Source organism: Pyxicephalus adspersus, chromosome 1 (assembly GCF_032062135.1).
Source record: "Pyxicephalus adspersus chromosome 1, UCB_Pads_2.0, whole genome shotgun sequence".
In the NCBI taxonomy this organism is placed as follows: domain Eukaryota; kingdom Metazoa; phylum Chordata; class Amphibia; order Anura; family Pyxicephalidae; genus Pyxicephalus; species Pyxicephalus adspersus.
The window spans coordinates 168,362,683-168,389,511 of NC_092858.1; the positions used below are offsets into that span (position 1 = coordinate 168,362,683).

The 26,829-nt window shown below is 38.5% G+C and overlaps 1 protein-coding gene across 1 annotated transcript in view; it reads right to left on the bottom strand.

Annotated features, from left to right (window-relative positions):
• The window catches only part of SH3BGR (SH3 domain binding glutamate rich protein), a 33,512-nt gene extending 7,912 nt beyond the window's left edge, over positions 1 to 25,600 (bottom strand). Inside the window, exons 1-3 of the mRNA XM_072398313.1 lie at positions 25,445 to 25,600; positions 9,785 to 9,970; positions 6,731 to 6,811 (exon numbers count right to left, since the gene is read on the bottom strand). Of these exons, the coding sequence (XP_072254414.1) occupies positions 6,731 to 6,811; positions 9,785 to 9,970; positions 25,445 to 25,489 (312 nt within the window). The 5' untranslated portion in view covers positions 25,490 to 25,600. The remainder of the gene's footprint in view (positions 1 to 6,730; positions 6,812 to 9,784; positions 9,971 to 25,444) is intronic.
• Positions 25,601 to 26,829: the final 1,229 nt, after the last annotated feature.

Here is a 26,829-nt window from a genome sequence, read left to right on the forward strand (position 1 = left end):
CTGTTCACATAGCAAAATGAACAATAGCTTTGCAAGGGATGTTTCACTTAGTATATGAGATGCTCTGCTGACACTTCAGCCATCCAATCATGGAGCATAGAATTATCTTTTTTTTAGATTTTCTTGCATGTGTTTGGGTATTCTTTGCAAACTAATCACAACATCATTCAGTAAACTAAGTGAATTATCCTGTGCAAGGTGATAACCCACCTTGGTGAGTGAACAGCCTAACTTATTCTAGTAAATCAGCGCTAGGGTGTACATAGGGAGGTGAAAATGGCTATGTTCCTCCCTCAACCAACAGGAGAACATTTATGTCTGCATGGCCTGCATGTAGTGGTAGAGAAAATCGTAAATGAAGGCACTCAGTGGGGGGCCCCAAGTCAGTTCTGCACAGGGGCCCACTGTTCGCTACGTCTACCACCGCATGGCTAACTACCATAAGAAAGTTGGTCCAAAGCAAGGATTTGCAGCTGATCGTGGGGTATATGTAGAATAAAAAGGGAGACAAAAGGAAAAAGAGAAAGCAGTGATGGAGTCAAGACAAAGAATGAAATTAAAGGCGACAACAATTAAAACAATTTTTCATATGCAATGTTTCAGGCAATAAATATGAATGTGTTAGGGTTTACATCTACGCAAGTCATAAACTTGAAATAACCTGGGAACATTACATCATGATCATGTGATTCTGCCCTCCTGTCTCACTGCTGTCTAAATATGCAATACCCAATCATTAAAATGTAAAGAAATCCAAATAATTAATGTCTCTTTTTACACCCATTTTTGTTAGTTAAATACACCATACAATGGGATTTGTTCTATTTCTACTAGTTCTCTATTTTAGGTTTGGAAACGCCTGTTGATCCTACCAGAAATCTTGTGAATTGATAACTTCCTGCACTCTCTGCCTGTACACAAGGAGTTTACGGAGATGAATAGGCAGAGCTGACACCACCTGGTTAGGACTTCAGAGCTTAAAACATGCTGTGGTATGAGTTTAAAGCGGAAGGTAGGGACAAGCTATATACTGGAACATCCACATCGGTTTATCTAGACCTGTTTTTAGGAATATGGGGGCTCTGTATGAAATCTGTTGAGGTTCCTTATGAAACTTATGGTAGTCTTGCCTGGGTACAAAGAACGAGAGTGACTCCAGGTACCTTGCCCAGTGTGAAATGTTTTACAGTGCCATGGCAAACAGAATTAATTTATTTGCCTGTTTCACAGTGCCGTCCAACTTCATGGGCATGGAGAGGAATGTTTTTTGGGGTTTACATGTTAGAGAGCTATAGATATTTTTGAAAGCCTTCACTGCAGCAAAAATCATAAAAAATTATACCCCCCACCCAGGTGACCAGGGATGTAGAAGAGAGCAGTAACTACAATGAAACAAATAATATAATATAATAATAATATATATAATATTATAACAATACAAACTGGAGAGACAAGGCAGGCCATTACAGCTCAGAACAGAATATGGCGCCAGTTAGAAGGATGCCCAACACAATGACTTCTCCTTGCTTAAGCACAGAGCCAGCAGCCATCTGCCACCAAGGAAGCCTACCTATCCGTACCAGTGCACAGAAACAGCCTCATAGGAAACAAGCCAGTTTTGTGCCACCTTAGAACCTGCGCCATGCCTTTCTAGGTCTTTGGTTCTGGTTAGGTTGGCTTACGGTCTAAATATCATTCATCAGATAGGAAAGGATTAAGCATCAAGAAGAAGATGTATAAAGTTAAGAATCAGATCAGGGACGAGGGAGAGTGGAGGTTAAGGTCAGCGACTAGAAGAAAATGCCTAGGCTTAGGAACCAGACAGAGAAGGGTTGGGTAGCAGGATGAGATCTCAGCACTCAAAGTAGAACAAACCTATTTAATGTACAGCGCTGTGTAATATGTTGGCGCTATATAAATCCTGTTTATTAATAATAATAATAATAATAATCCAACAAGATCGGCTATTTCATCACAACACACAGAGTCTGTGCCAGTTCGGCTGAACAAGCCCTCATGGAACTTGTTTCTTTGCCTGGTGGCTCAGTGGTTAGCACTCTGGCCTTTGCAGCACTAGGTCCCAGGTTCCAATCTCAGCCAGGACACTATCTCTATGGAGTTTGCAGGTTCTCCCTGTGTTTGTGTGGGTTTCCTCCCACATTCCAAAAACATGCAGTTAGGTTAATTGGCTGTAGATAACATATGACTATGGTAGGGACATTAGATTGTGAGCTAGTGGACAGATAGTGACATGACTATGGACTTTGTACAGCGCTGCATAATATGTCCATGCTATAAAAATACTGGTTAATAATAAGTTCTCTAACAATTACCAGAGGCATTTGTTATTTTTCAACTAACACTAAAATGCACAATAATTAAAAGAGAACATGTCTAAGCCCCCATTGTTTAATCAAATACTATTAGTTTTATGTGCTATTTATTCTAAGTTTTGGTAAAAAAAAATATTTAGATGAACACGAACACAATAAAATTCCCAATTGTGTGGTAAAATCTAAAAGATGAAGATGCGTCAAGTAAGGACATACAGGTTGGCAATCAAAATTCCGGCAAGCCCTGGACCTGAGGAGTGACGGATTTTTCAAAATTCTGCATTTTTTACGGTTATATATGCTGTAAACATTTAACAGAAAATTACGACTTGTACCGTCCTTTAAATGGATGCTGCATCCATAATGGGGCTATACAGCAGCAAATAAATGAGAAGGAATGAGCAGGAAAGCATGTGCAAGCAAGAGCCAGCAGCTGATTCTGGAGTACAGCGCAATCAAAACATAAACGGCGCCTCCAGAAAACAGTGTAAATTTCAAAAAGCGCTCCGAAATTCATGCCGGAAATCTGAAGGAACTGGATTATCGATTTTTGAATGTCAACTTGTACCAATATTTACCAACCCTCAAAATTCATTGGACCTGCAAAACAGCAAAACCCTACAGTACCTAAAAGTGTCCAAAGGTCACTTTATAAAATTATTTATAGGTTAGGAATTTAGAATTGACAATGAATGATGGGTCTAGAATTATTGTTCTCAGTCCAGTGTCCATGATGATACCTAATATATGTGGTGCAATTGTCATTTTTCTATATGAGCCTTGGACGTTGTGTTTGTATGTTGCTGTAGGTAGGTGTAGGGGGATTTAGAAAATTTGAGGACTTTTTTGTTGTTTATTTTATTAAACTTTTACTTTTTAAACTCTTTTTTAACAGTATTGCTATCACAAGGGCTTGGGAAGCAAATGACTAAGTGGGAAAAATCCAAACTTTTCCCACTTTCTTTAAAACTACAAATAAATGTTGGCTGGAGTTGGGTTCCATATAATACATAAAGTTTGATCCTCTATATACCATAATCATATGCACATTTTGGACACTATAGACAAAAGCCATGGCAATTGAATATTGACAGCTGATATGAAGCAGTTATATCATTGATGGCAGATGTGCCAATGGGAAGCCTGATACCCTACAGCAGGGAAAACCAAGGAAGGTAGGAAGGGGCCTATGAGTACACAATTATCAAAACTGCAGCACTAATTATAATGACCATACTACATTAACATATTACACAAAACATCTAATGTTGGTATTGTCACTGGGATTGGTGCCAATCACCATACAACCCTGCAGCTGATGGGCAGAGCTGATCATCAGATGAGATCATGAGCCTGCATGAGAGTGTCACAAACCCCTGCACGTCCCTAGTGATACTACTCAGTGAAGCTTTGTTTGATTGTTTGGGGTTCCTTAAACTGTGGCTGATTGACCTTCCATTAATGATGCCGGCATAGTTCTGGGGCCAACACCACTTGGTAGAGTCAGCTGCATGACTCTAATGATGTTCTATGGCAGGGGTGTCAAACTCTGGCCCAGGTGCCAAGTCTGGCCCCCAATGGCCTTTTTTTTTTGGCCCCCAAAGGAATCCTAAATATGAAGTGCAGCTGGCCCGCCGCTGCATTGAAATAGCGCCGCTACTACAATTCCTAGCATAACTCGCGTCTATAGACCAGCGGGCTTTCTGTCTATGTGTGGCTCTGCATTGGACTGTTTTATAGACCCAAATAATGCCGGGAATATTAGTAGCGGCGCTATTTCAATGAAGAGGGAGTTTCAGCGGCGGGCCACTCATAGGATTTAGCTCTGCATTAGCCGCGTCTGGCATTTCCAGAACTCCCCCTCAGATGTACTTTTCCTTGCTACTCCAACGCATGGACTTCAATGGTTGGATTTTCATAGAATAATATTGTTAGTATTGTTAGCCTGTGCAAAAAGGTTACAAATAGAGAAAGAGGCATAAGATTTTTTCTTAAATAAAATAAAAAAAATGTTATGCCTCTTTCTCTATTATAGGCTTGTTCCATATTAAAGCAAAACCTCTTTGTTTCCATATGAAAAGGGTTTATATCTAATAGGAAGTAAAAATTTCCTCAATTTTTTCAATAAATTTCAAGGTTGGCCTGTGACTATGTCCACGTTTTTCATTTTGGCCCTCATTTCATTTTGGTGTATTTGAGTTTACCACTCCTGTTCTAAGGTGTCTGTATGAGTGGTGCTCTAGACAGTAGAGGGGCATTTCTTTTCACTGGCCACCAATTTAGAAGGGTTTTTTTACCATTAACACCCCAAAAATTGGTTTTAGTGTGGATTCCTGAAAATCCAGATTTTTTTTAGTTTCCAAGGGGAAAACAGGTTGAGAATTGCTGTTCTAAAATATCCAACTGCAAAAATATTTTAAGAAAGCTTACCTGTACGAACTTTACAACAGTCTGGGACATCCCCAGCACAATTTTACAATTTGGGTAGAGTTGGGAAGGGTTAGAACCAGGGTTGTAGTGAGGTGGGCAAGGGTAGGAATGCCGTGCCCTCACTTTTTTCGGGAATGGGCACATGTGCCCACTTTTATTTTGCAATGAATTCTTTGGTGGTCCGTGGCTCTGGGCAGTCCGCCCCTGCAGACCCCTGAGAAGGAGAAGGACCGTGCTGGTGGGGGGGGGCACACTGGCCAGAGCCACAGACCATGTCTCCTGTATGGAATTGCAGGCTCAGAGTGGCAGGGGTGTAGGGGGGTGAGCACGTTATGGATAGTACCATGCCCCCTCTGTTCTGTGCCTACCACTGGGGAGATTTTCTCTGCCTCCTTGCCCCGTCACTATACCTAAAACCTCACTCCAATGGGGGAACAAAATACCATTTTTGTCCAGTGTGGAGTGGTTGGAACCACTGTTAGATTTTGTTACAAGCAAACAAACATAGCAACCAATAAGATTAATAAAGGAATACGATTAATCAATCTTTAAATGAATAAGATCCAGATGAATAAATACCTTAGAATAAATAAGGTGCACATGAGCAGGGCAGTTCATAGAACAATTCTATACAAGACGTTCCCCAGCTCACCTACCAACTGGTCACACAAAGGCATCTATGTAAAACGTGATTCCTAACTCCATTTTAATAGATCTCCCATCCTGGGACATATACAACAATGCTCTAAAACAGAACTAAATTAAAAAAAAAACAAAAAAAAGTTGCAAACAGACAGGGTACACGCTACATCTCTTTTGAACTAAAACAAACTTACTTGACTGTTATCAATCTTTGGTAGAATGTACAGCAAGCAAATCTGGATCCTGAAAATGAATGACTTATAATATAAAACCTGGAAAGAATGTTAAGCTACCACTGTAGATGATAGGGGAGAGGTGAGCTAAATTCCAATTTAGGGGTAGATATACTTCAGAACACGTTCCCCTTTAACCTCCTAAGCGGTTCATTGCTGTCCAGATTTATATATCTGAAAGCGGTACACTGTTTTTTATTAACATTTATTTTACAGTATATTATAACAGTATGAGTATAATAAAGTTTGAAACACAAAATCATGTCAAAACCTCAGCACAGCCTAAATGCCATCTAGCTGGCATGGTCAGTGCCCCCATTGGTGATAGTGTTCTGTTATTTTTTTTACATACAAAAAAAATGCAACAAATGAAAATTAAAGTCACTGAAACAAAAAAAAAAAAAAATCAGGAGTTTTTGACATGCAAAGCCCATGGGGCATAACTATATATCATTGAACCCCCAAAGCACCCCCCTTAAGAAAAAAAGTTAAAGCACACTGTATATTGACCTATTACCACCCCCACACCAGTGACCCAGTGACCCCAGCATCACTACAAAGCTGCTCTTCAGTCTTTCTGGTTTTGATTTCCCGTATCTGTTGTCCAACTGTGGCTCAGCAGAGGCAGGACCAAGGAAGATTCTGGAACGGTCCTTCGCCATACATCTGACTGTAGGGACATTGGAGGGGGTAGTTACAACCCTGGGTAGGTCTTATTTGCCCCCAAAAAATGTTCTCTGGCTCCTGGCAATTTGGTTTCTTTATACACTGCTCTGTGCATGTTGACAATATTGCCAGGTGCTGTAAGTTGAGTCACATCAGCAAATGGCTGGAGAGAATCAAAGCTGAAGTGGTGGCAGTGGAGGACCCAACAATACCAGGATATTCAACCCATCACCACTAGAGGGCAGCAAAGTAGGAGGTGGGTGTGTGACATCTTCTGTACGTATGCTGTACACAATTGCAGATTTTGTAGAAAGTTCAACCCCACTAACAAACTTTACGTCAGCAATTCTTTACATTTCAGCATTTATATGAAACATAGAAAGACTTCTCAGGGCAATAAAAAAAATCACACCAAGCTACATTTACCTTTTCGGGTTTAGGAGGAGCCAGGCCCAGGAATACATAGATTTCATTCCCTTCTTTGGCATTGAAGAAAGACTCAAAGTCCTGGGAAACAAATATTATAAAATAAAATAATAATGAACTCCAAGGATGCAATACAGATACATTATACATTATATATATATTATATATGTTTCAACATTGGTGTAAGTTAAAAAAAATTGTGACATTTGTGGAAAAATATCAAAAAGGTAAAGAAATAATCAAAGTGTATATAAATTCAAAAACAAAAATGAAATACTGCATATTATAGTTTAGCAGTCCTCAAATGTGGCGGCTGCATTAGATTGATTTTTCTGTTAACTTTCACCAGGTGATATGGCCAGTAACAACTTCTTGTCCGAGGGTGGCTACACCAATTTTTCTGTATGAATGGAGGAGGGATGTAGCCACCCTTGGTCAGCAGCACCTGTACACAGCGCTGTACAATACATAGGGGATGCAAATGACAGACAGATATAGACAGTCACACAGGAGGAGGAAAAGACCCTGCCCTGAAGAGCTTACAATCTAGGAGGTGGGGGATATGGAGGTGGAAATGGAGTGGTGGGAAGTAGTGAGGGTTTTAAAAGACAAAAGAAGATGGGTAGGTGAGGTTGAAGCATTGGGTTTTAGGGGCTCTTTTAAATGAGCAGAAAGTGGAGCAAGCCAAATAGACGGGGAAGACCATTCCAGAATATGGGGGCAGCTCTAGAAAAGTCTTGGAGCTGTGCATGTGATGAGGTTATGAGTGAGGAAGTCAGTAGTAGGTCATTCTCTATTGAGAATAGATACAACTTTGGTGGAATCAAAGATTTGGATATATCAATATACAATATAAGTTATGGATTAGCTTGAATCTTGCACAGTTATAGGATTAGTTATTACACATTGTCATTATGGGTGATTTAGCTTTAGTATTGATATTGTTGGGTTCACCTTATTGGTATATTGGATTGACAAATACCTTTTTCTATTGTCATGCACACATGGAGTGTATTTTTTTTTTAAATATTTATTTTATATGTTACTTATTTTTTTTTGTTATTGCTATTCTAGAGTCCACTATTTTGGAAACCTATATGGTTTTAGTATATCACTTATATTGCATGCTTTTCACGGGTTTGTGTTCTCTCTAAGATTTCCTATTTATCCCAGCGCCAAGGTAGAGGGCGAGTCTGAGGCGAATTATCTTTGGTCCTACCTACATATGGAGAAATCCTTTTTCATTTTTGTTTTTGACAATGGTATGTATTTTATTGAATATTTGAATGTCATTTTATTGGATTGTTTAAAAAATTGTTGATCTCAATATTCCCTGATGAAATGGATATTAATTCATGAAACGCATTGTAGGAAACAGTATTGAGACCATTGGGAGTAGGTTTAAGATCACAAGATCCTCACCCAGGATTATAAATATATATACATATATATACTAGATTTTTTATACACATTGTTATTTGCTTTTATAGGATTTTAAAGTTGTAAATAACTATAGCATTAAAGTTTATTGTTTTTGTTTTTAATGAAGTTGCAAATCAAATGCCTTGAAACTCCCCTATTGTTGACGTTATCATCGTTTTTGCTTCAATGTACATACTTTCCACCACCTCCTGGATTGTAAGTTCTTCAGGGCAGGGTCCTCTCCTCCTGTGTAACTACCTGTATCTGTCTGTCATTTGCAACCCCTATTTAATGTACAGCGCTGCGTAATATGTCGGCGCTATATAAATCCTGTTTAAAAATAAATTATAATAACTGGGATGTGGCATTCTGTTGAATGAATTATTGGGCTTGATTTATTAAAGGCTGCAAAGGATACACTTTAATCAGTGAACCTGGGTGATCCAGCAAACCTGGAATAGATTTCTTAAATTGTTTTGCTATTTGTTGGCAAATGGTTTCAATCCTGGACCAGATCCATTCCAGTTTTTTTTTTTTTGGATCATCCAGGTTCACTGATAAAAATGTGTCCTCTCCAGTCTTGGAGAACCTTAATAAATCATACCCATTGAGTGCAGGAAACTTTATTGCTATACTGTTAAAAGAAGGTAAAATAGCTTACTGGTGTGATGTACAACTAAGTTACAGAGGGGACACAGAAAATCAAACAATGCTACTGACATGGCATTGTGCATTAAAAAAATTTTGCCTTTAGTTACATTTAATGATGAAGACAATAAAAGGCGAGCTGACACCGCCAGGCTTCTTCTTGTATTATGTGAAGTGAAATGCAAACACATCATATTAAATGTATACTTGTAAAACAAAGAATTTCTTATTAAATGATAAATCAAATAAAAGACAGGTATGTAGGTGGGTTTGAAGTGGTTTGAATAAGGCTAGGCATCATTTACCCTGAAAGAGGAGTGTTCAGGATCAGTGAAAGTGTAAGTCTAAGGGGGCAGCGTGCAAAGGTAGGGTAAGTATAGAAGCTGGAGTTCTCCTTTCACTGTCCAATCACAGGGTTGGGTGGGGAAATTACTTAAAAGTGAAAGTGAAACTGCAACAGAGAAAGCGCTGGTCTTTTGCCTGGCTAGACAAGGTTGTGCTGAGTGGCACTGGAGTTGTGTATACAAATATATCAGACTAATGACTCCATAATTGTAAAGGTGAGTGGTTTACCTGTATATATATGCCGATTTATTAAAAGACAATGGACCTGATTTATTAAAGCTCTCCACGGCTGAAGAGGACACACTCTCATCAGTGAAGCTGGGTGATCCAGCAAACCTGGAATTGATTTCTTTAAAGTCATTTGCTGGCAAATGTTTTCAATCCTGGACCAGATCCATTCCAGGTTTGCTGGATCACCCAGCTTCACTAATGATAGTGTGTCCTCTCCAGCCTTGGAGAGCCTCCATTTCCAATCTTATGTATGTGACAACTATGATTTCCCCAAATCCTATTGGTAAGCTCTACACCTTTTTTAGGTTTTACAGGAAAACCCCCAGCATAACAGTAATGTGTGTTAATAATTCTTCATGATGCACAGAGGTGAGAAGACAATTTTATACATGACACATGGAAACGTACCCCACAGTACTGCTCCTCATTGAAGATCTGCGGAGGGAGAGGGATTCCGTTTTCTGGCTTTTTGTCTCCGGGCACATTGTCTCTCATCCACTTCCTGTTGTCGACGTTACATGCGATATCTTTCTGTTCAAAGTCAATTCTGTTTGCCTCCAAAAAACCAACTACCTCTTGCTGTTTCTTTTTTATCTGCATGGGAAAAAGAATCACGTTTATCAGAAAATGTAATATTTATCAAAAGAAAATGTAACATTTAACAAAAGAAATTTAGAGGATTTTCTAAAATTAAAGGGTCAGGCACCGTTTACTTTTGCACTTCAGTTTGCTTCTCCTTATGCTGCTATATGCAACCTGTGGGTTTGGATCTACAGTTGATCTACAGCTGTTCACGAAACTCAAAATATTCACTTGGACCCTATTCTAGAATTTGATTGCTCATTTGATAAACGGCTTGCTACTTTTGTTGGTGTGGTGATTTGCACAATTGCCTGCCCTTAAAGCGTAACTAAAGTGAAAACAAAAAAATCACACTTACCATTAATCCCGACGATTCGTCGATCCATTAGGAGGTTTTTTCGATTGGGTCCCGCGTCGTCCTGGTATCCTTCTCTAGCCCAGTGTGGAAGCCACCATCGTCTTTAGTCTTCCTCGGGGTTTTTCTTCGCAAGTCACCTGATCTCAAACTGCGCAGGTGTAGATGAGAAGAAAGATCAATGCGCATGCGTGAGATCAGCAATTTTTTTCTCCCAATAATGAGAGAGCTCCTTCTGCGCATGCCCGAAGGAGCAGCCAAAAGCCTCCCTTGATGCATGATGTAGGTATCCCATGTTGGTCAAAGGGGGAGTGCTGCACCCTTTTTGTAAAAAAAGAAAAAAGGGTGTTGCACTTAAATAAATAAATACAATTTTACTTTATTTAAAAGGGTTGCCTACCATTTTATGTAAAGTAAAAATTTTGAGTTTAGGTCCGCTTTAAGATAAGACTCAGCTGCGCATGTTTAACATTAAATGAGGAATATCAATAACTACTCTTTGCAGCAAAACACTAAGGGTGTTGAAGCTTTTGTTTGCACCTTCCCCTGAAGAAGCTGGTCATTACCTTTGAAATGCGTTGGGTTCGTTTATGACAGTTATGCTGAAATCAGTTACAACCCTTTGAGCTTTTTATGTATTTAAAAGGAAATGTACTAATTGTATTATAAAGTTCTTTTTTTAATGTACTGAAAAAGCTATTGATGTTTTAATGTTTCAAACCCGTCACAAAACTCGCTGCTTTTTGGCTCCACCACCTGGTGATAAAGTCATGGGCCTAATTGGCCTCTTACTTTAAATTTTTTCATAGTATTCCCCAGGGAAGTGGCTACCCTTTTTTTGATTTATGGGGATCATTTTGTATATGGAAGATCTCTTGATGATATTAAATATATGTGGGTACAAACATATATACATAATTATTGAGGTTCTCTAAAACCTAGGAGTTCTGTTATACCTGTCATGACCCAATTGGAAAAATTGATCAGATGACAGTGCTTGCAAAGTTTTAGTGTCATTTATCCTATTTGTCACAGCCTGTGGCTTGGACCGACGCAACCACTACTCTAAGTTACCACCGAGTAAAATGCCCTTTTTAACTTATTGTGATGATGATGTGTATTACATGTATTGTTGTGTATGTTGTATATTTTTTTCACTGACCACTAATATAAGAGGCGTTCTTCTGACTGACTAGCAATTTATTAAGCATTCTTTCCACTGAGTATTTTTCACACTACACTATAAAAGATATTGGGCCTGATCTATTTAAACTTTCCAAGACTAGAAATGATACACTATCATCAATGAATATGAGTGATCCAGCTAAACTAGAATGGATCTGGTTCAGGATTAAAAACATTTACTAACAAATAACAAAAGACTTTTAAGATATATATTTCAGGTTTGCTGGATCACCCAGGTTCACTGATGAAAGTGTATTTTCTCTAGCCTTGGAGACTTTCATAAATCAGGTCCATCGTTTCCATTGACTACTAACATCAGTCTTCCTATTGACACTCAATGTAATGAGGCAGTCTTTCAACTGACCACCAATATAGGAGGAATTCTTCTAAATGACCACCAGTGCAAGTGCTGTTCTTCCTACTGAACAACAATGTAAGAGGCGTTGTTTCCACTGGCCACCAATATAAGGGTCACTGTACTAAACACCCTAAATGTAAGCAGTATATTTCCCACTGGCCATTAACATATAAAGTTTTCTTTTTTCACTGACCAACATAAAGGTCACTCCCCTACTGGCCACCATTGTAAGAAGTATTATTTCCACTGGCCAAGAATATATGAATCATTCTTTCCACTGACTACTAATATAAGGGGATATGCCTTCCACTGAACTCCAATGTAATAAATAATTCTTTTTTACTAACCATCAATATACATTTCCATCAACCACCATTGTAAAAGGGTATTCTTCTCGTTGCCCAGAAATGTAAGAAAAACATTCCAATGGCCACCAACACAAGGGTCGCTTTCCTGCTGAGCACTAATGTAAGATGTATTCTTCCCACCCACCACCAGTGTAAGAGACATGCTTCCCACTGAGCACCATCATAAAGAGCATTCTTCTTACCAAACACCAATATATTGGGCATTTTTCTGCTGTCCATCAACCACTAATATGTTCCCACTTACCACTAAGTATGGGGCATTCTTCCTGCTGAACCGGAAATTAGGCCACCAATAAAAGGAACACTCTTCTTTCCACTGATCCCCAATGTAAGGGGGGTTCTTCCTTATGACCATCTCTAAAAGGGGCATTATTCCAACTGACTTTTGTAACGGTGAACTTTTTCCCTTACTACTAATGTAAGAGCAGCTTTTCTTTCCTGTTTTAAGGAAGGTATTTTATCACTGCCAACCTATGCCAATGCCCATGAAAAAACACAGGTTTCACAATAATTGCATCTGTAACCTAAAGATCATGCTACAGTTAATGAATTTTAGGAAGAGGTTCTTGTAGTACAGCCATTCTCAACCAGGGTTCCGTGGCAGCCTAGGTTCCTCCAAAGATCACTAGGGGGTTCCTTGAGATGTTTCTGACTGATCTCCCATCTAATAGTGCCTGCCAGTGGCATGACACCAATATTCTTTTGAACTATCTGTTCAAAATTCTGCATTGTGAGTACAACTTTATGGGGGTATTTTTCATCAATTGTCACCTCTATGTAAAAGGCATTCATCTCCCATGACCTCCAATTATTTTTTTAACAACTTTTCTTACATTTCAAGGGTTTCTCTGGGGTAAACCTACTTTATTGTAGTTAAAGGCACCTGCAGCATCCAGTCCACAACATGCAGATTGATCATTCTCTAGTTCCAAGATAAGAATGTTGAGGGCTGCCTACTCTCCTTGGGATAACATGGGAAGTGTGCACAGGACACAGAAAATCTCTGATTTTCTGACATGATTAGCATGATCAACCAGTGTTTACCATGGTTCCTCCAGATGTTGCTAGGAGTTCCTTTAACAATAAGAAGTACAGTTAGGTCCATAAATATTTGGACATAGACAACTTTTTTTCTAATTTTGGTTCTGTACATAACAATTAATTTTAAACTTTCAGCTTTAATTCAGTAGGTTAAACAAAAAGATTGCATTTTTAACACAATCACTTCATTTCAAGGGCTCAAAAGTAATTGGACACATTAAAACGTTGATCATAAAATGCTAATTTCTAATACTTGGTTGAAAAGTCTTTGCTGAAAGTCTGCAGTTCAACTGCATCGCATGTTTCAATTAAAATTAATTGTGGTAATGTACAGAACCAAAATTAGAAAAAAAAGTTGTCTCTGTCCAAATATTTATGGACCTAACTGTATATGACTCTCCGGTCAGTTACCACTGACACCAATGATCTTTTTTTCTGTCTCTAAAGGTGGCAGCATTCCAACTGGCCAGCAATGTACGAGGCATTCTTCCAACTGACCAGCACACTAATGTACTGTGAGCTGTGGATATAGTAATTATAGCAGGGTTTCCCTGAAGACCTGAAAGTTATTTCAAGCGGTTTCCCCCATGTAAAAAGGTTGAGAAACACTGTATTAATCAATGTGATATACAACATACCAAAAGTCAGCAAATAAGAAAAGTTTATTATTATGGTTTACATATATTATTAATATCGAGTATTTAAATAGCGCCAACATATTATCCAGTGCTTTACAAAGCCTATAGTCGTTTCACTAGCTGTGCCTCAAAGGGGCTCACAATCTAATGATATACATTAAATATATTTAGCAAATGCATTTTTTTTATTTATTACACACCCACTTTAGCTGTCTGTGCAGCTCTTTCATTCTCAAATGCCCAAATGTCTTATCACTTCTTGGTTGGACGAAGTCCAGGTTTATCCAACCGCTTCCCTTCCATGCAGACAGTCATAGCCAGACCTCCTGTTTTCAATAAAAGTTCTTATGTCAGCTGTACAAACCCCATCCTGCAACCTGTTAGAGGTGGCAGGTGCTTGAAATGACACAATGGGTGACACTGTTAATGATCCAACAAATGAGAGTCACTAGCACTTTTTTGAGATATCTCAGTGTAAAATTAATGTCTTGGAGTTCTGTGACTCTGGTCTGGTACATAGACGTTAGCAGCACGTTTTTTTTTTTCAACCAGTCTTCCCATTTGGCAATCCACATAACCTAAAACATCATTTTTTTTTACCAGGTCATCTTCTTTTATAGCTCCATTGTCCAAATATAGTGCTCAAATTCCTGTTATAAGAGCTTCTTGGTGGTGGACAGGGCTTCCACATGGATACTTTGACTGGTGTGCAGCTATGCAACCCCATAGTTATTCACGACACCTGTCTATGGTTTTAATGTTTGGCTGATTGTTGTATATACTCTTCTAGAACTAGACAATACAATCTCAAGACATCGTGTAAAGGTCCTCACTAGGTAATACCGTACAGCCCTTAATACCAATTTCTGCTCAAACTTTGCTTTGAAAGGTGGATACTGGCGACTCCAGTGCTCCAGGCCATCATTCTACTCCGGGAAATGCCCCTGCTTGCAATAGGCATAAGGCTACAGACACACGTGCAATAATTATCGTTAGAAAACAAACGATTGACGACCGATCAACGATTATGCACAAATATTTTATTAGGATCGTTCAAATATAATCCACCAATAATGTACACACACTAGATACGATCGTTTGAACTGACATGTACAGGAGAAAGTGTACCACAGAACAATTAACGATCACTGAATAACCGTACACATTATAGATAGCAAGCGTTCGTGACTCAATCAGATCTGCCGGGACGGTCATTCATTTCCAGTGACATTGCTCATTCATCGGCGTCATTGGCCAGTCGTTGTGCACTTTTTTGTTAACCATTATCGGACGAACGATCCTTAGTCGTTCGTTTCCAATGATAACTGTTGCACATGTGTATGTATTTTAAGTCTCTTATGTGACTAATGTTGAATTCAGCCCTGGAAGTAAAGAAAATATGCTCCAATTTCTGTTAACTGACTTGTTTTTTTTTTTGTTTTTTTGTTAAACAATCTTCCATAAGTCATAGAAGGAATATTTCATTAAGAATAATAAACTAAAAATACTGGTTACCTGAGTGTCTCTAGCTTTGGTACTGTCTAAATCAGCGGTCACCAACTGGAGAAAATTCTGGTGGTCCGCCTCTCTGGTTGGTGCACCCCCCCCCAGCGGGGTCAGAAGAAGGAAGGATTCCCGTACAGATTTTAAGCTCAGGGCGGTGGGCGGGTTTGTGTCTCTGGCTCAAACATGCGATGGGAGAGTGGGTGGGTTCTGGCATCATGACATCATTCTGGGGGAAGTTTCCTCTCCTTTGAGTGACACACGGCTCCCCGCACATGCTCCATGCGCATGTCCAGAGTCTGTGCATTTAGTAGTTCTGTAGGCCTGAAAAGGTTGGTGATCACTGGTCTAAGTTACTCACCCAAAATGAACTCCAAGACTTTTGTTATACTCATTACCAGTATGCACTTGTTCTGGTTCTGTGATTACTCGAGGCCGATCTCAAGGCCAACATTAAACCCACTATAACCTATCCTGCATGTCTTTTTCTTGACTTTAATTTCTAATGACTGTGTCTCTTGCCAGTGACTTATTAAATGCAGCAGACAGTTAACTCACCCCCTACAGTCCTCTTATACTAACATCACTGCTGCAGACACCTCTTCCAGTATTTGGACTGGAGTGTCATAGGATTGCAGTTATAAGTAAGTGAAAAGGATATTTAGAATGGGTTTAGTGATTTCTTAGCTTATACTGTAGCATGTAGTATGCTGGGTCTACAGAACACTTCCACCCCATCCTATCTACATATTATAGAAAATGGTTATTCTGTGGTTTTCTGAGATAGCTGGGACAATTCTGAGACAATTTTTACTAGTTACAATCAGCAGAGGTGGAGAGTACAAGATGTTAAAAAATCATAAGTTTTCTAAATCAGCAATATGATAAGTCCATTGTTACAATGTACATGCACAGTAATTCAAACAGCCGGCATTTAGATTTTTCAGATGCAGACCAACATTGTACAATCCTGGCATAGATTGCTGCCAGGAATTACCTCCCGTGCGTATACATATTACTTACATCATTCCAATCTGGCCAACCGGGATGCCCCAATATTTCAAACCCAGAAGAAGACTGGTCAAAATACTGGTGGCAGTGAAGGTAAAAGGAGAGGTGAGTTGTGTTAAAACAAATTGCAAACAGGCAGGTCATTTATTTTTTTTCCAGAAGAGTCATAGACTGTCCCTACTTTAAAAAAGATCCTGCCTGCTTTAAGTATCACTGTTGTAGTCTCCAAAACCTATTGCCCCATTGCAGGATGAAGTGTATAATAAGCTAAAACCTTTTTTTCTAGTTTTGTATTGAATAGGTAGGGATGGGAACCACTGACTGAGTTTTTCTACTGCTACCCAGGGCTCCATTGGAAATAATTATTTACCCTTTCTTCATGTCCTTCACACCACAGCCAGGGAGAGGGGAGTTCTTCAACAGGTATGTAGACATGTATAAAACATGTGTGTGTAGTGAGGAGATTACAAAATAGGATTAGATTTGTTATATTCAGTCATACTAAAAACCCTCAGGATCCCTCCAACTGTATTAGTTTAGTGCGCATTCAACAGTACTGAGCCCTGATGAAGGGTAATCCTTTGTACCCTGAAATGTGTTGGCTTTTTATTATACAGGGTCTGCATAAAAACTAATAAGAACATTCTAATTTTGCTACTTTCATCCTTGTACGTCCAGTCCCTACTTCAGAAAAGGTCAGCTTTTGGCCACCACTTTCTGGAGAGCTGCCTAGGAAGAATCATTCCCTCTACACTGATAATGACTTAACCGAATGCACCTACTCCTTTGAGATTGCAGGTATCCATACCTTTCATCTATGTTGATAAAAAAAGGTCTCAGAGGGTCTAGCCTTTCATTGCTATAGTCAAAGTAAAGCATTTTCATTTCTGTGTAGCTGCTGGAGAGTTTCCATTACTTCCTGTCTGCTAAAAGGTCGACAGGACTGGAACGGAAGTGTAAATTATTCTATAGAAGCCCTGGATAGAGATACAGTCCTGACACAGGTTGTAATCTTCCTTCACTTGATCCAAAATTAGGAAACCAAATCTTGGCTCGATATACAGAATTGACCCTTAGACATTGCAAGTCCATGTGTTCTAAAAAACTAGGCATTGCAATGAACAATAGGATGGGACTTTGATGTACAATATATTTTGAAGCAGGAAGGGCTCAAAGAGAAAATTTGTAAATATTGGGTTTTTTTGGTTGCGGTAATGATGGGGAGAAGATGATCACAATGGGATATTCTACTGTTTACTCATTTATGAAATTCCAATACAGAAGTAATACAGGAATTGGAAGAAACTCCCACCACTACATATCTCCCATCCTATTGTGTGTAAATTCCCCCACCTACTAGATTGTAAGCTCTTTGGGTCAGGGTCCTTTCCTCCTCCTGTGTCACTGTCTGTATCTGTCTGTCATTTGCATCCCCTATGTATTGTACAGCGCTGTGTACAGGTGCGGCTGACCAAGGGTGGCTACATCCCTCCTCCATTCATACAGAAGAATTGGTGTAGCCACCCTCAGACAAGAAGTTGTTACTGGCCATATCACCTGGTGAAAATTAACAGAAAAATCAAGCTAATGCAGCCGCCACATTTGAGGACTGCTAAACTATAATATGCAGTATTTCATTTTTGTTTTTGGGTTTAGATACACTTTAATTATTTCTTTACCTTTGATATTTTTCCACAAATGTCACTACTTTGTTTACTTAAACCAATGTTTAAACAAAATTAAAAAACATTGTATCTGTATTGTACCCTTGGAGTTCATTAATATTTTCTTATATAATATTTGTTTCCCAGGACTTTGAGTCTTTCTTCAATGCCAAACCACTTTTTGTCCCCCTCCTATTGCGTGATACTTCCCCCACCTCCTAGATTGTAAGCTCTTTGGGGCAGGCCTCTCCTCCTGTATCACTGTCTGTATTAGTCTGTCATTTGCACCCCCTATTTAATGTACAGCGTTGCGTAATATGTTGGCGCTATATAAATCTTGTTTATTAATAATAATAAACTCTGGCATGTCATATAATTAACTTAGCAATGTTTCCAGTAGCTGGTTTGCACTTGATTTTATAGCTCTTTAAAGGAATTGATGGGTCAGCATGGATTTCTCAGCAGAGGGCAATTTTTTTTCACTGGCTGTCTGTAGACCCTACCTCAAAGGCACCATAAGGCCTCTTTTGGATAGACTGACCAATACCATGTGGTTTGCCACTCCATTGCACCCCAGTATACAGTATGCATGGAGTTTGCAGGTTCTCCCCGTGTTTGCATGGGTTTCTTCCGGGTGCTCCGGTTTCCTCCCACATTCCAAAAACATGCAGTTAGGGTAATTGGTTTCCCCCTAAATTGACCCTAAACTGTATTAAAGTCATATGACTGAGGTAGGGACATTAGATTGTGAGCTCCTTTGAGGGGGAGCTAGTGACATGACTATGAACTTTGTAAAGCACTACGTAATATGTTGCTGCTATATAAGTACTGTGTAAAAAAAATAATATTTATGCCCAATAGCAGTTTTTAGAATCAACCACAGCATTTGACAAACTCTTTGTTATGCAGTTGCAAATCATTATGGACCATCTCCAGTCCTCTATCAACACAACTTTGTTTAACAGCGGCTCAATATGGCAAGCGGTTGGCTACATGAAGCTTAATGTGGCTTTCAGAATTCACACAGTAAACACAATTGCAACATAAACACATGCAAACACATGCACAAAATATAACTTTAAATATAATTAAATGGGAGCAGTGGGAAGCACAGTTGGGAATGCAATAAATGCTGCAGTTCATCTCAGGTTTGAAAGAGCTCAGGTCTAATATTAAAAATAAGAATTTTGGCAAAATTTAAGAACTTCACTTAATACCATCTATTATATATTAATAAAGCAGGAATTATTTTGCAAAAACAAAATATTTCCACAGAGATGCATACATCAGGTTTGTCAAACGAACATTCTTGCAATGCTAAAAAACGTTTGCCCAAATTTAAAGAGCGTTATGACAATATGAAAAGTGTTAAACCCTTCAGAAACCGAAAATAGACAAACATTTAATAGTGCTGCATTTGCCTTGAATGAAAATTTGTTTGCCACAAAAAGAAGATTGGATTTTGCTAATTTCTTTCAACAGCAACATGGAATTCAGTTGACATTAGCTATCCATTAGTATTGACATTAGTATTCTTTGCAAACTCACTAAACTAAGGATATGTACACACGTGCAATGAAATGATTTACGATCGATCGTTCGATAATCGTTGACAAAAAGTGCACAACGACAGGCCAACGACGCCGATGAACAAGGAATGTCGCTGGAAAAGAACGACTGTCCTGGCAGATCTGTTTGGGAGATGATTGTTTGGTATCTATTGTGTGTGCACAGTCATTTAGTGATTGTAGAAAGTTCTCTGGTACACTTACACTACGGTACACGTCACTTTCTGCATCATTCAAACGATCCTATCTAGTGTGTCTACACTATTGGTGGATTATATATGAACGATCGTATCTTTAGAGCATGTACAGAATCGTGCACTATTCAATCATTTAAAATAATTGTGAATAATCATAGATCTGTTGTTAGTCGTTCGTTTTCTAACAACAAATATTGCATGTGTGTACGTAGCCTAAGCAGTTTCCTAAGAATTATCCCTTGCTGAGTGATCTTTAACCTTAGTAATTGGACAGCCTAAAGCATACCTAAACTCAGCATTTTCACTTTACATAAAAGGTAGACAACCTTTATATGTAAAGGGAAAATGGTATTATGTTTTTATTTTTTTAAGTGCAACACAAGTGCAAAAAAAAGGGTGCAGCACCTCCCCTTTCAGTCCTAATCACTGCGGCAATCAAAACTGAATAGGAGCGCAGAGCCTCCCGGGGTACCTATGTCACCCATCCTAGGAGGCTCTGGGTGCTCCTTCTGTGCATGCCCAAGATCTCAGACATGCTCAGAAGGGGCATTTTTACTATTAAGGGAAAGAGATGCCGATCTCACGCAAGAGCAGTCTCTCTTTTTTCCCCTTTACAGCGGGCTACATCACCCGATCTCGGACCTGCTCAGTGCAAGATTGGGTGCCAAAGAAAGAAGACCGAAGAAGAAAAGGGAAGTGAAAATTGAAGATGGTGGACGAAGAGGAATTCCACAATGACACAGAACCTAGATCAGCGCCATCGAGGAACCTGCAGCATTAAAGGTAAGTGTAATTTTTTTGTTTTCGGTTTAGTTTCACTTTAAATTTCTTTAGTAAATCACCACCAATGTGTTTTTTGACACAGATAGCTCTAGGATAGCGAAAAGAAGGTTCTGGCTCAAGAGCTTATTAAAGCCAACTACACTCAAATAAAATGGAAGTACTTTTATATTGTAATATATATTTCCTCTTGCAATTGATTGGTAGTTATTTGTGGCTGAACAAACATACAATGCGTGCTTTGCTTTAATTTGCAACTTTTCATTTAGTTTCCTTTTGCTTTTCCCAAAAATGAGTTCTGCATGAAGGAGCAGAGATATCGGGAAGTGTCATTACTGTAAAGACCCTGGAAGTAGATATTTGATAGGTGGTTTGAGGAAAGACTGAGCAGGGATACATGAGGGACTGGGAGCATGGGGGAAGGGACTGTGTTTCCTTATATATCCCCGCTTGACAGCTGATCTCTGATGAATTCAAGCCTAGTATGTAGCAACTACTCAAAGACAGTTCTTGTCAGGCTGATACAGATAGCCAAGGAATGTTTAGAAACTTCCAGACAACTACTAGACAGAGAACAACAAGAAAATTCAGACTTCTGTCTGCAGCAATCAGCAAATGATTACATCAATATTCAATAGGAAACCCAAAGAACTCAACATGCAATATGAAATCCTAGAGATATCACATCCAACATGTATTTTGCAGTTCAGAGACACAGTGCAAAGTAAAAGAGTTCCGTTATAAGCAATGAAAGAAGAAATAATCACTCATTTATAGAAAATGTACAGTTTATTATTTTTTTCCTTTTTAGGTAGCTCTGTTGTATGTGTTGTTCTTTTTTTGCTGCAATGTTTACAAGAGGAGGAAATTATTTGATGTGACTTGGATATACTCTCCTCCTAATTTCTGTTTAAACCGGTGCTTTACAATTCAGATATACTTCATGGTTTCCTTTTACACTTCACTGTCAATTCTGGTGCAATGCACAATAACATGCATTGCATTAATTCATTTAGACTAGAAAGCCCATTCATTCCTAAAATATGCACATGGTCCTTTATAGTAAAACAGTGCAAGATATGCAATATGGTACACTCCAATGGGTACTGTACAGGTGTATTGAGGTGCCATTGGAAAATAACAACCCCACCATGCACCATTCAAGTTAATGTGCAATATTATGCAGTAAAATGTCGGAAAGTCGGAAGGGTGCCTGGAGGAAGTCATTTACAGAGCTGCATACTATTTTGTTGGCACCTACATTAAATGTACATGAGACAGAAAATATCAAGAAGGTTTTTGATTTTGAACAGATTCTATTTAAGATCTTGTAACATCAGTATGTTTTCTCTGATGTGTTAAACACACACAATAAATAACATGTTCCTGCTGATCTCCATATGGTGTTCTGAGTTTGATAGTAAAGTAGGTGTGGAGGTGACAAAAAAAGATGACAACTTCTCTAAAGCACAGAAGTAATATGTCACCAGCACAAACCATTTATCCAAGGCAACAATGATAATGTGCCTACATTTTATCCAACCAGCATGGTGGTGATCAGTGTGGTCACAACTCTGTACATCTGGCACACAAGACATTTCTCATTTTACCTTGCAACTGTGCATTCATTAGTTTGCCTGGCCTCCTAGATTGTAAGCTCCTCGGGACAGGGTCCTCTCCTCCTCCTGTGTCATTGTTTGTATCTGTCTGTCATTTGCAACCCCTATTTAATGTACAGTGCTGCCTTGGAACTATATAACTCCTGTTTAATAATAATATTAATAATAATTTAGTATTAAAACAAATATGTCACACCAAAGTTGACCTAGCCTGTTGACTTGGGAATGTCTAATGTCATAAAAGAAAAATGATTTTGTAATACATTGATGGTTTACTACTGGGCTTCAAATTGGTAACAAAATGAATAACAAAATGACCACCTACAGGAAGATGTGGCCGTTGGGTAATCTTTTTTCTGCACTGCACTTCTTCAATATGCAGATGGATAGTTTGCATACAATTGGACAGCATATCAAGAATGATGAACAGCCCCACAATTGACAAGTAAACTGACTTTTTGTTTTAAACAATTCCAATGCACTATATGATTGAGTATCAGCATAAAAAGAATTTCCATTTTGTTTTCTTTACTGATCATTAATCAATAAAAGTAGCAATTCATTGCTAAGCAAAATGATCAATCCTATGGATTGTTCTTCATATAGCATGAAAATTAATTTAATGATTACACAATGGTCCCATCATATGCAATTGATTATTACTACAAGCTACCACTGTATGTTACATGTGTAACTTACTCCATAGAGAACAATGTTCCATCTGTGAGTGATCAGTTGCTTCTCCTAAAGAATAATCTCTAACTTCATTGAGCTACTAAAGAAATTGTAGCCTGAATGGAGAAATTCGCCAGCCTTGGATTACTCAGTCACCCCAATAATTTCTTACATACTGTACATATAAAACCTGTAAAAACTGCAAGATGTAAAACCTGTGTACTAATGCATGTGTGTTAACACGTGTTATGTTACACATTAATGTACACTGAAATAGGCAGCCTGCTGAAAGTTAATGGACTGCCAATGAACCTTAATTTGCAAAGAAAAAAAATTTGCTTCCAAAGAAGCACACTGTCATGCATCATGACCCCGCAGTGCAGGTGTGTTGCCTCCATTCATTTGGGTGCTATTCAAAATTTATATTGTATCCCCATCACAGAGATTTTCTATCACTTCCTGTTCTGACACAGACAACATTTAATAGAGACTCTCATGAAATTTAGGTACTGGAGATTTACTTATTTTTTACTTAAACTGTTTTGCATTTTAGTCCCTTTTTCTGCTTATTTGATGCAGTTTTTACATTTCATTAATACCTATTGGCTATTTAATTATTAATTCACTGAATGATAGACGTCAGATAACTGTCACTGGAAATAACCTTTCCAGTCGTATTCTTCCCAATCGGTTGTTCATCAATGTATCAATATCCGCATATCACAGATTGATGAATAGTGTTGGGAGATTGCTGTACACACAATGGATGTGTACGTAGCTTTATACAAACCCTAACTGTTATACTCCCTACTCACTACCCCTCCTTGTGACCCTAACATCAATCTTCTCTGCAACCCTCGTGCTAACATTTCCTGTACCCTGATATCAATCCTTACTTTAAGCCTAAAACTTACTGTTACTATAACCCTAACACTTGCTGTAACTCTCAGACTAATTCTCCCTGCATCCCTCAAGCTGACCCTCCCTGTATCTCTAACTCTCCCCATTCCTATACTTCTAACACTCCCCTTTCCTATAACTCCAACACTATCCATTCCTGTAACTTTAACACTCTTCATTCCTGTAACCCTAACACTTTCCTTTCCTATAACCCCAACACAACCCCATAACTATTATCCACTCCTATAACTCTAACACTCCTCGTTCCTATAATTCTAACACTCTCCATTCCTGTAACTCTAACACTATTCATTCCTTTAACCCCAACACTCCCATTCCTATATTTCTAATACTCACGATTCCTATATTTCTAATACTCTCCATTCCCGTAACTCCAACACTTTCTATTTCTGTAACCTTAACACTATCCTTTCCTATATTTCTAACTATTATTTATTCCTGTAACCCTTAACTCTTTCCATTCCTATAACTCTAACACTATCCGTTTCTATAATTTTAACACTCTCCATTCCTATAACTTTAACACTCTCCATTCCTGTAACTCTAACACTCTTTATTCCTATAACTCTAACACTATCCATTTCTATAATTCTAACATTATCTATTTCTATAATTCTAACACTCTCCATTCCTATAACTTTAACATTCTCCATTCCTGTAACTCTAACACTTTCCATTCCTGTAACTCTAACACTTTCCATTCCTGTAACCTTAACACTATCTATTGCTAATATTCTATCAATTATCCATTCCTCTAATTCTAACACTTTCTATTCCTATAACACAAACACTCTGCATTCCTATAATTCTAACACTATCTGACCCTGGAACAACCCCCAATAGACCCGGATTCCAGGATCTACAGTTACCAATAAAGTAGATTTCCATATTTATTTACCTAGACTCATCCAAATCCTCTACACTTTTCAAATGAACATTTCTCTAACAACATTCTTGAGTTTTACTATCTGACAAATGTAAAATTCCGATCATTGTATTCAGCAAATGTCGAGGAAATGAATTCAATGAAGCAACAAGTCAGTGATTATTGTATGGAAGATTGTCATAATGAATCCTATATATACGTATAGTCAATGGAAATATTAGGATTTCCTTAAAAAATCAACAAATCTCATATAGCCAATGACGACACAGCAGATAAGCAATAAATAAGCAGATGGAAACCAGCAAAGCTTTTTTTGTAGCCATACATTTTGCAATAAAACTCTGATTCTGATCCAGATCAGTTCTCAAAAAAGCAGTTAGAACATTGAATACTTGATGATTACAAGGATTTAAACACATAGTTTTATTGAACGAAAGTTAAATCAAGAGAAAATCATATAAGGTATGTTGAGTGTAATTTATTTTTAGGTTCTATAAAAGAAATGATATACTTGTAAAAAAGTTTTGCAGTTACCAAAAACATGATTTTGTCCCGCAAGGTCCCATTCGCCATCCCAGCAGTAAGGGGTCCCTATAAGTCATTATAAACCAATTCTGACTTTGACGCAATTCACGTACTGTGGCTTGCTGCTGTTGCACAATTAATTTTTGCAATATTCAAATTCTAACTGTAGGATACAAAGATACAAAAACTTACCGCAGTGGATCCCGCCACGGTGGCGACAAAGACCTTAATGACCATTTTCTCTGCTGGATCGAGAGAACCCTGTTAAAACGTAACAAGGACCCCGAGCGTGTGACTGCCAGCCAGAATCCCCGAGCACTGTGTGTAACCCTAACCAGCTCTCTCTGCTCTCTGCACATTGCAACCTAATCATTGGCTGGGGGATATTTTGGGACTGATTGGCTCTCGCAGGGCATCTGTTGTGCGCAGACTAACAACTGCATCAAAGCAGGTTAGGTTGGCCCCAGTCCGTACAAGGAAAGGTAAAACAATACACCAATCAGAAAGTTCTTCCAGCGTACAATTGATTTATTATGCTGTAATTCCATTATAAACACCGTGGTTGGAGCAAAATCACTAAGACACTAGAAAACTGCAAATATGACTTTTCTTGTGTCGTTCTTCTGCAATAGTTGGCTGTTCTATAACACATGGCTTAAAAGGGAGTTCCATTTTTTTTTTGGGGGGGGGGGGGGGGAAACTGTACTTTGCTCGGTTTTGTTTCTACAGCTTTTTAAAGTGTTTTTGTGTTCACTAAGAAAGGTAGAAAATTTTTTTTAACTTGTCATGCTATCTGCTTGCAGCTGTCTAGAGTTATCTACAGCTGACAAAAGAATGTTCTGACAAAGAATTCCATGTGAGTATACACAAGACAAAATGTGTCGTTCCCACAAGACAAAATGTAAAATCTCAATTGGTTAGATTCTATAGGAGACTGTGCAAGTATGACGGAACAAGATATTATTAAGTCAGTCCACCCAAAGCAGATATTTTTGGTTATTGATGTTTAAAAGTTGAACCACCTGACAGTTTTTTAGGAGGCTTTTAGTGAGATCCCTGTTTTATATATAATATTTATATCTTTATATATATATATATATATATATATATATACACACAAACAAACACACACACACACACACACACACTGGTCACTTTAATATGTTCACCTGTTCAGCTGCTTATTAACCCAAATATCTAATCAGCCAATCACACAGTAGCAACTCAATGCATGTAGACATTGTCAAGACCAACTTCTAAACTACAAACCCGAGAATCAGAATGGGGAAAAGGATTACTTAAGTGATTTGAACTTGGCATGGTTGTTAGTGCTGGTGGACTTGTTTGGGTATTTCAGAAACTGCTGATCTGATGGGATTTTCATGCACAACTATCTTCAGTGAGAATGGACCCAAAATGAGGAAACTCCAGAGAGCAGCAATTTACTGAGCAAAAATGCATTGAGGTCAGAGGAAAATGGCCAGAATGGTTGGACTTAAAAGAAAGGCATTGGTAACTCAAAGAACCACTTATTATAACCAAGGCATGCAGAAGAACACACTGAAACTTGAAGCAGA